Here is a 10,982-nt window from a genome sequence, read left to right on the forward strand (position 1 = left end):
TAGCAATTTTACTCTAGAATCTCCAAAAATTACTAAATTACTAAACTTGCATTATCTGGCGAAAAAGGCATGGAGTTCTTCCCTTTGCGTTCAGTTCAGGGGAGACACAGCGCCCCCTAAGAGTCAGCAGCATGAACTGTATCGTCTCAACATTCTTTAGTGTTTACTTTAGGGGTGAATCTAAGAGACGCCTCTTTTTTTCCTCAACAGAAACACACCCTAACAGTTCACAGGAGGGTCGTCACAAATACATACTGTAAGCATACAAACAGCAGCACAATGTAACTTGTCCTGCTTGACAGATGTCGTGAGAGAGCACCAACTCTATAAACCCCCTCCCTCTCTTCTCTATCCAAGGTCACAGCCAAGAGAGCAGTGCATCGTTGATTTTCCTGAGCACCCCCCATCCCATCCCCCCCCACACACACACACACACCCTTCAGTTGAGGCTGCAGCAGCTTAGATAGCTGATGCTTTTCCCTTCGCCAGGCATGGGCGAGTTCTCACTGTTGTCCAGTGTGTTCTGCTTGGCCTCGCGAATGAGCTCGCAAGCCAAGTCCAGGAAGAGCTTCTCCACGTTGTCCGACTCTTTTGCGGACGTCTCCAAGTACAGCATGCTCTGGGCCTCGGCGAACTCCTCCGCTCTCTGTCTTCCGACCTCCCGCTTCTCAGCCAGGTCGATCTTGTTTCCTGCCGCGAGGAGATTTAGTGTCAGTATACGAGGAGGGGATTAGACTCCCCTCAGATAGCGAACAGGCAGTGTTTAAACATGCTGATACATAAATACATTTAAGTGAGGACAGCAAGCTGAACAGCCTGTCATTCAAAGTCAGCAGGATTATACTGCAATGCAGTCCTGACTCTCTCTTACTCCTGAACTAACTTCAGCTAGTATATCTAGATGTTACAATACACTGTTAGGGTCTAACATGGATCACAAAAACACATTTGACTCGAGTCTATTAAATATAAATACAGAACATTTGATGTGAGATACAACAGTTACTAATATGTGGTGCAGTAGATGAGACGTGAACCAGGGAGACATATCTAATGTTGAAACACAATGTTGACAAATTTGACACGTTACACTGCTGTACTATGATGGTCTCTTTCAAAAGGCAACAGTGAAAGACCTCCAAGTTAAACAGAACTTTGTTTATTGTGCAGATTTTACAGAGCAGGCTGATTTAGTCATTGCCAAGTATTGAGTAGTATTTATCCACCACAGCTGTTCAAATGCATAGATACGTGTACAGGGAGAAAAACATATTTTCCTACAGCATTAAACAAATGACTAAGCATTGGAATACACTGCATTTCACTAAACTGAAGTTGAAGTGTAACTCTGGAGTAAAAACAACCTAGGGTCTATTTACGGTAGTTAACGACTACAAACTTTTGATTGAGAGCAAAATTACCTTAATTGGTGGTGTTTTGAGCAAGACTGTTTATTTGCATTATCACTGAATGGGCTAACAGTGATGCTAACTGGGCAAGATGCCACGTCGCATGGTTTTATACCACTAACAATGCTCAAAATACACTGTCTGGAAAAAAAAGGTCACACACACTGATATTTAGTTGGACCGCCTTTAGTTTTGATTATGGCACGCATTTGCTGTGGCATCGTTTCCACAAGCTTCTGCAACATTTATTTCTGTCCAGCGTTGCATTAATTTTTCGGCAAGATCTTGTATTGATGACGGGAGATTCAGACTACTGTGCAAAGTCTTCTCCAGCACATGCCAAAGATTCTTAATGGGGTTATGGTCTGGTGATGATGTCTCATGCTCCCTGAACCACTCTTTCACAATTTGAGCCCGATAAATCCTGGCATTGTCATCTTGGAATATGCCGTGCCATGAGGGAAGAAAAAATCCATTGATGGAATAACCTGGTTATTCAGTATATTCAGGTAATCAGCTGGTCTTGGGCACATAACGTTGCTGAACCTAGACCTGACCAACTGCAACAACCCTAGATCATAGCGCTGCCCCCACAGGGAGGTTCTTATTTGTCTAGTTAAATTCAGGCGGTGGCCTTTTTTTTGGCCAGGCAGTGTATAATTACACTTCTGTGGTAGTGTGGTGAGGGTTTCTACAGACAAAGCGAAGTATTGTAAATTTTGAAAGTGTACAGAGAGGTTATAAAGACCTGTGTCTGTAAGAAAGAAAATTCCATGGCTTCCTGGTCCGGTATCAGCGGGCGTGTTCGACCTTGCAGCGCTGGGCAGATCTGGCTGAATCTTTAAATACAAACATACCGTCTGCCAGATATGCGCAGCACTGATTTGATCAAACACGCCTGCTGATCTGACGATACCAGACCAGGAAGCCATGGAATTTTCTTCCTACGGATACAGGTCTTGTTATAACCTCTTTGTACATTTTCAAAGTTTACAATATTTCGGGTTGTAATTATATTTTGAGCAATGTTAGTGGTATAAAATAGCGACGTGGCATCAATGTTAGCCCATTCACTGATGATGAAAATAAAGGTCTTGCTCAAAACGCTATTAAGGTAATTTTGCTCTCAATCAAAAGTTTGAAGTTGAACTACAACAGTATACCGTAAATAGACCCTAGGTTGTTTTTACTCTGGAATTATACTTGAAAGGTACATTTCATAACTCTAATCCAAGAAACCTTTCCTGCTAATTGCTCTTTACATTCATTTAGCTGTTTGTGTGCACTAAAAAAAAAACTCAGGTGTTCATGCACAGTCCTGGTGGTTTAAATGGAACACAAACATAGCCGCTCAGACTGTGTCACGGAAAGGGCGGGGTTTAATTTGATTGCCTTTTGGGCTCAAATGTCAACAATCTCTAGTTGGAAAGTCTACAAATCTGCTAATTCATAATTATTGATGTCTGACACAAAACTTGGAAATTCTGGACTTCAAGTTTCACGTTCTACCTTGATGAGACTTGCTAGGTCGGATCTACCAATGAAACACAGGCACATACACATGGAGACTTACCGACTAGGATGGTGACAACTTGGTTGTTCGCATATTGTTCGATCTCCCTCAACCATTCCGGAAGGCAGCGGAAGGAATCCTCACAGGTGATGTCGTAAGTGAGAATGAGAGCGTTGGCACTGCGGTAGTAGCTTTGCGTAATGGACCGGAACCTCTCCTGCCCCGCTGTGTCCCAGATCTGAAGCTGCCAGAACCCATAAAGTAATAAACCATATGTTGCTGTTAGCATACTGTAATTGATATGTTAAAAGTGCAGTTTGCAGTTCCTGTGTTCCAATGTATCTGGCCATCTTTGATTCTGGTTTTCTAGGGGGGAAATGTACTACTACTGCAAAGAAAATTAGAACAAATATAGTATGTGTCTGAAATAAAGAAAAAATATGCATGAAATGCACAGGAAGATTATTAGGCTATGTGAGGCTTAACTCTAAATAATAGAAAACTGCATTCTTAATGTAGTGTGATACGCCAGTCGTACATTAACAATATCATCTCTTACAGTTCAACAGAAAATATGACAGACCCAAGACATCAATAAATACAATGAACTATCATATTATTTCATCATTATATAAATATGAGAATTGACTAGAAACATTATCAATCATTCTGCCCTCAGGAAGGAATAGCTTATGCCAGGCTTGGAATTTCATGACTTTAGGGGCAAGGCCACTTGGCCTTCAGTTGGACATATTTGGCGGGAGGCACAAAGGCCAGATACAGTAGGCTACATAAAAATGAGCAAAGTTGTATTTAGCCTATTCACAGCAATAGACCTGCATCACTGTATGAAACATTACAGAAACATGATTATGACATATTACATAGAACTGTAAATCATCTGATTTTAATATTTACAGACATCTAGGCTATATTTAACATTTATTTTCTATTTGGCCTGTTATTAAATCATGTATTGAACAATTTAAGCACAGCTCAGCTTTAAGAATCTCAAATATAGTCTACATGCATGCTTAGCATTTTGTGATCATTAAGGCTACTTTGACAAACACTTAGTCAGCTGTATCCTCTGATTTTAATATTTGCTGATATCTCGGCGATATTTGTAACATTTATTTTGAGATGAATGGGTAGGGAGATGGGCGCAGAACTGTATGTAGAATAAGATGATTAAATTAAAGTTACTTTTCTCACGAACAGTTTACCACAGCAACTAGCGGCTAACATTGTTTAAAAGCTAAGAAAAAGCTCTTTCATGTGAGGTGATGCATGTGATGTCTGTGTGATGAATAGGCTACTTCGTGAGTAGTTCAACAGAGAAGAATGGGTGAATTTGGACGCAATCAATTTCTTCCTGTGCGCTGTCACTTTCTCCACTGCGTAAAAGACTAAATGAATTTGCGCTGTAAATGCCAAGATTATTTTGACGGGCCATAGGCTAAATAAAAATGCTATTAGTCGGACGCAAAGCAGAATATTTAAAGAAGGGGGCACCAAGTGGCCTGTGAACCTCCTATTTTCAAAGGGGCATCACGGCCAACGCAAGGGGCAATGACGGCCATTGAAATTCCAACCCTGGCTTATGCATTAGTGTTTATCTATGATCTATGAGTACAACAGAACCTCTTCAGTTAGAGGTTTCAAGGAATCAGGCAGAGACATTAGTCTCCACAACTGCATTTTCTCTCTTCAAACAGACCAGACATTTGAAAACGCACCAGAGAGACATTAATTAATATTCATAACACCCATCATCTCAGTGCAACTCTGTCTGAGGGGAATTTATCATGTGTACGTAGATGACAAGGCATCAAAGGCAGAACTGGAGCAGCTTTCTACTGAGAATGCTGATGATTTGGGCAGTCACAGGGCAAATCTTAGTCAAGAGCCTAGCATTTTATTTCCCTTTGTGTTCAACGTGTTGAATTAACCAACAAGGCAAGATAATATATTCTACAGGTAGGGTAATAGAAGAACTGTTTTTAATGCCATCTGTTGTAGTATCAGCATTACATTATGATATTACATTGCTATTCACAGCGTAGTGATACGTATCAGTAACATGAGAAGAAACCCAAGCCATTACCTTGACCTTTTCCCCTTTTATTTCCACAGTTTTGATCATGAAGTCCACCCCGATGGTGGCCCCTTGCCCAGGAGGGAAAAGGCCCTGGAGTGCGGAGCAGAGAGAGACAGCATGAACCCCAGACATCTCACTTCATGAATGTCCTCTTTGTCATTAACAGTAACTGTTCATAACATCCTAATGGCTGCACAGGGGGGGGAAACCACACTCCATATTAAGGTTCCCATAGTGTTGCCAATTACAAAGTTATTAAACTAACTACAGCTTATTAAATTAACTACAGCTAACAATATTATTGGCTAGTGTTTTGTATTGGTATTACTGGTTGTCATGCTTACATTCATGAATTGTTTATGATAACCAACATAATACATATTACTGAAGGGGTCCAGGTTCTAATGAGCAAATTGTTTGTTAGCATAAACAATCCTTGAATGTCAGTGGCATTAGTTACAATTTATTAATACTGAAGTCCATGCTTTGTGAATGTTAAGTATTGATTTACCTAATTCTATCTAGAGGAACCTTCATGTAACATCTCTGTAGAAACATAGTGCAGTCTGTCCCTTTCTATTTTCTCACTCTCTTCTTATAACCTTTTACCTGCTGAGCATCTCTTGTCACAACACTGGCAGCAGCAACAAGACCAAAAGGGCACCAAACACTTCAAACAACATTCTATGAGGTCCTTACAGTATATTATTCAATCGGCTAATTTACCTACAAGGAAAATAGAAAATTGAAACCAATAGCATTACTAACCTGTGTGAACCGCCGGACAAGGCAAGTCTTCCCAACTCCTGCATTTCCAATCAGCACAATTTTGAACAAGTAGTCATAATCTTCTGTACTCATACTCTATTTTAGAAAAACAGAAAGATTTAGATTAGACCTCATAGTTAGGTCACCGCATGTAGGCTACTCTGTGAATTCAAATGTGTCAATAGGTCTATTTCACTGAATTTTATATTTTTGTCCTTTATATGTTTAGAATTTTGACATTGTCATTATTATGTAAAAACTATGTGTAATCTTTCACCTCTATAAACTCAGTATCTGTATCATGTAGAAGAGTTTTCATAAGCCCTACAAAAGACCTATTGTCTAAGTAAAACACATTCAGTGTTTCTCTCCTTCCTCTCTCTGGAGGGTCCAAGACGTTGCTATGGTAGAGCCTTCTGTGCATGTGTTTTAATGTGCTGGTTGCCAAGGCCTATGGCAAGATACTGAAAGGATTGCAATAAAACCAAAACACACAAGGGCTTTAGGGAGACAGGAGCCCTGCAACCCAGAACACATGCATCACATGTCTCAAAAAGAACAGAGAGAGAGAGAGCGCAGTGACAACATCATCATTCATACAGTGTTGAAGGCGTTAACTAGTTCTACTGTAACTTCACCAACGTACGAAATCCAAAATGTAATGTCAGAAAGCTAGAGGCTGGAGTTTAGGCCTTTATAAGGCGTAAGACAGCGCCCGCGTCCGAATGAGTCATAAAAAAGCATCATTAAAGCTGTTTGAAGGTAAATAACAATTTCCTCAAAAGCAAATCAATAAACACAACGTGTGGAATTCCCATGCAAAATCATTGCACAAAAAAATCACTTGACATGTCTAAAGGTAACAACACTATTTTCAGTGATTAACGTTGTCTCAACCAGCTGCAAGACCCATTTCATAAAACCACACAGGCTTTATAATTGGGTGAGTTTCTTAAATAGTTAAGTTAATCATTTTGGCAACAAATAATATTGTGTGCTATGGCAACATGGGGAACTGAAATACTCAGCCACATGAAATTGACACCGTTCTAATTTATATTCAAAGAGAAAAAACAGATATCGCTTGCTAACAAAACAGCCATCCAAACAGCCGAACCTTACTGATGCTTTGGCGCTAGCTAACGTAAAAGGCTAGCTCATATGTAAAGCTAATTTTGAACTAATGCTGGGTATTCACGTCGTACGTTATATATATGCCTAAATTGTGAAAGACTACAGATACTGTACATCCCCTGAAATTACCATTCGAGCATCCATAAACCATGAAGAAGAGAACTCGGGAAGCTGTGGCTAACCGCTAGTTTGCTAGCCACCAAGATGCTTGCACTTTGGACAGCATTAACTTGAATAACGGACATATTTTATGATATTTGCACTTACCATAAATTGGGGGATGGACCCCGATAACAATACTATTTCGTGTGCATTCGGTACTGCCTGCAACAATCAACGCATTCGGGTTGTATTGACAGCCCAGCTTGTAATATTGGTAAAGCTGCTCCGTGTTGCACAATGATTGCAGAGGAGTTTCCTCCGTTTTTACAATGACATCATTCCAGTCAGCCCACCATGGCTAGGACCACTGAGAACATCGGGACATGTAGGCTAGGCTGTGGCCTACGATTATATGAAATCATATTAGTGTGCTGTAATGGATTTAAAAGTAATCGATTTCAATTTCAATTCATGTAAATACTTTATTGTCCAAAAAGAGCAATCAGTGTCAAATGTCATTAAAACATGATGAGCTTGAACCGATGCCAAAGTGCACATTTAATTGATTCAATTTAAAAAGTCACACAAATTGGTCATACAGTTAATGGTTGTCACTATGCATCTCTTTCAGTTAAGCCATCTCAGAGGTATAGGTAAACTTTACCTACACCCTTTCATTAGTCAAGTCAAGTCAAATTTATTTATATAGTACATTTCAAAGCAATAGCATTGCACCAAAGTGCTTTACATAAAATAATAATAATAATAATAATAAGAATAAAATAATAATATTAACAATAATACATATACCCTAGGTGAGGTGAGGTAACACAGGGAGTGTTAAAAGCTAGGGAGAAGAGGTTGGTCTTTAGGTTGGATTTAAAACTACTGGGTGATATCAGCTAAATTGGGCCAATTTTTGGTAAATCAGTTGGGAAAATAATATAATACTATTTATGCCTTTTCCAAGTGTTTTTATGATTACTAATGACTGTTTTTGATCATTTTGTGTTGAAATTATGTCATAAAATATAATTATTTAGGCCCTACAGTTCTTGAAACATCAACTGTGCCAACTTTTTTTGCAAGCAGTTTCAGGTAAAATGGGCCAGCATCTATGGTAAAATGGGCCAGCTGTTTCAGGTAAGCATTCGGCCAGTCAAAATGCAAAGGGAATGGTAATTTATCATCAATTTTAATTTCAAAACACAATATTCATATGTGCCATTAAAAAAAAACACATTGTGGGTGCAAACTCACATATTCAAATGTGCAATTAAAAAAGACCATTGGAACAGCACAGATGAATAGATGAATAGATCAGTGACAGATCAGTGTGTGTGTGTGTGTGTGTGAACAACACATTTTGAACGAAATGCGCAAATTACAAAAATTCATACAAAACTGGTAACTGATATATTAAAAATTAAAACATTGATATCATTATTCTCCTCTTTGCTTGTCTCCTCTCATCCTTCCTCCTCTCATTTCCTCTCTTTCCTTCTCCCTCTCTCCTCTCACTTCATTCGCATTTGCCATACTCACTGTAAATAAAATATCGACCACCATTATTATTGGGGGGGGGTGGGGGGTGTTATGGTGAGTGTGTGTGTGTACGTGTGTTTGTGTCCGTGCATGTGTGCGTGTTGGTTGGTGTGCGAGTGTGTGGGTGAATGCGTATGTGCATGGGTGTGTGTACACACACACACACTGTAAGGCCCGACTTTTGCCCAAACCTTCTGCATTTCTAAAGAATGCCTTTTGCATTCAATTTACATGTGTGGATGCCTGTGTTTGATCTGTATTGTCTTAGCTGGCCATGGCCAAAGATCCTCAACACCCGCTCATGCATAAAGTGACCATTTGCTCCTTGTTCCGGCCCCTCTACTGAGAGATAACTCAGAGCCTGTCCACACGGAGACGCTTTTTAGGTTAAACGCAGAGGTTTTGCTTCATCTTGGCCGAGCGTCCAAACGAATCCTGTAAGCACTGCCGAAAACCGCTTTTTTTGAAACCTGGTCCCAGAGTGGAACAATCTGAAACCGTAGCCGTTTGAATTCGTTTAGACAGCGAAACCGCACATCCTGCTAGCGTATCGATGATGTCATCCATCACACCTCAGCTGCCCTGGACTTGCACTTATAGTATTGCCTAACAATACTAGTTTTCATACATGACATTACCTCTGATTACACTCCGTAAGATAAATATCACAACTGGTGCTGCTTGGCTGATAGCTTATGACTTGGTGGACTGAACACTGTTTTTCCCAGTGTTTTTATGCATTCTAGCTACTGTCAGTGGCCTTGAGAGAACTTAAGTTATTAGGAAAGTCGCGATTGTAAAGTTTAGGCTACATTAATTTGTGCGTAGTGCCAGTGTCATTCATTTATTTTACATGTCTTACAACATATATACATGCATTCACAGTCGGTGTGAAATCAGATATAAGCATACAAAGATGCTTAGAACTCCGCGTTAAGCCGATGGTAGCACACTGAATGCAAATCGCGGCGATTTGATGCAGGCAAAAGTATTGACTGCTAACGAAGGTTTTATAGCAATATTATAAATGTGGCGACAGAATAGCCTAGAACTTGGGTAAGCCTTGCGTTTAGTAGCCTAAATGCGGTGATAGCCAAAACTAATGTGAATCATGGACTATCCTACAACCAAAGAAAGTAAGTGATTAGTAGGCCTACCTGCGTTAGCCAAATAAAGGACGGGACTGCACCCTTCACAAACCGTAAAATAAAGTTTATTAGTTTTACAGTTGACTACAGTTGACAGTTCACCATCAGTCCACACAAACAATTCTGGTTTCCTTGCACTAGTCATTTCGTCATAGCCTATTCTGTCTATTTGTAAAGCGCAAGTTTTGGTCAATTTCTGTAAAGAAACAGTGCCACCTATAGGCCTGGGGTATGAAGTAACTTGTTGAGTCGTGTTGAGATGGATCCGTTTGGACGCAAAAAGATACGGTTCCAGGGAAGACGGAGGAAAAAAAGATCGGTTTGGTACGTGTGGACTAGGCCTCAGTCCTGGGCCTACTTGATGTCTTGTGGTGAGATAGGCCAACCTCATTATCATACAGTATTGCTCTAAATATGTGTTGTGAATAATACATTCATGTTTGGTCTTGAATTAATACTTGTAATGTGGGCAACAGTCTGATTATGGTTTTGGTACAATTGAATGTATCTGTGCATAGTTGTAGATTAAGAATTAAACTGTAGCATAAAGTTATGATATCCACCTGGGCCACACCCATTAACCTCAGACAACAAAGGCTCTGATGAGTCGGGGGTGACCCAAGTGAATGATAAAAGTGGAGGCTCTGGTCCTCCAGGGCTCTTCTGTCTTCTTTCCCATCTTGGGGCTTCTTTTCCCATCTTCTCTTCTCTCTTCTTTTCCATCTCCACTCTCCTCTTGAGCTAGGCCCTTGTGGCTTGGTCTTCTGCCTCTCTCTCCCTCTTCCTCTCTCTCCCCCTCTTCCTCTCTCTCTCTTTCTCTCTCCCCCTTTCTCTATCTCTGGGTTTGTATTGTTTTATCTGGTGTATCTGTTATTTTTAACTTGTCAAGTTTACCTCTGTGAATTGGTTAAAGGAGAATTCCGGTGTGATATTGACCTTAAGTGTGTTGAAACATGATACCGAGTGTGAACGTATGTCTCATAGCCCATCTCGGCTTGTCCCCTGCACTCCAAAATCTGGCTAGTTAGCCCGATGCTACCAACAGCTTTTCAATGGTGGTGCCCGACATCGGGCTAGCCATGCAAATAAATCACTGTTTTACACTATTTCACGAGGCTCAATGTATCTCCACACTTCATTGGTAGACTTCGAGGGCCCTGACATTTAAAACAAGACATTGAGAACTTTGAAAAAGCACTGGTAGTTTACTTACAAGGCGATTTATACAGACAGTATCTTCCACGAGTTTAGCGTTTGCAGCC

The 10,982-nt window shown here is 40.2% G+C and overlaps 1 protein-coding gene across 2 annotated transcripts; it reads right to left on the bottom strand.

The window, feature by feature from the left end:
• Positions 1-422: 422 nt before the first annotated feature.
• Positions 423-7,365, bottom strand: rab30 (RAB30, member RAS oncogene family). 2 transcript variants are annotated; one of them, XM_048264526.1, is made up of 5 exons: positions 7,193-7,365; positions 5,792-5,887; positions 5,030-5,113; positions 2,983-3,160; positions 423-690 (listed from the first exon to the last, which is right to left on the bottom strand). In XM_048264526.1, exons 1-5 carry the CDS (start codon positions 7,193-7,195, stop codon positions 440-442), a joined length of 612 nt encoding a protein of 203 aa, XP_048120483.1. In that variant the 5' UTR covers positions 7,196-7,365; the 3' UTR covers positions 423-439. The 2 variants fall into 2 exon arrangements, with proteins under 2 accessions (XP_048120483.1, XP_048120482.1); XM_048264525.1 differs by having other exon boundaries at positions 2,983-3,166; positions 7,193-7,363.
• Between the last annotated feature and the right edge of the window lie 3,617 nt (positions 7,366-10,982).

The sequence above is a fragment of the Alosa alosa genome, chromosome 15 (genome assembly GCF_017589495.1).
Source record: "Alosa alosa isolate M-15738 ecotype Scorff River chromosome 15, AALO_Geno_1.1, whole genome shotgun sequence".
Lineage (NCBI taxonomy): Eukaryota > Metazoa > Chordata > Actinopteri > Clupeiformes > Clupeidae > Alosa > Alosa alosa.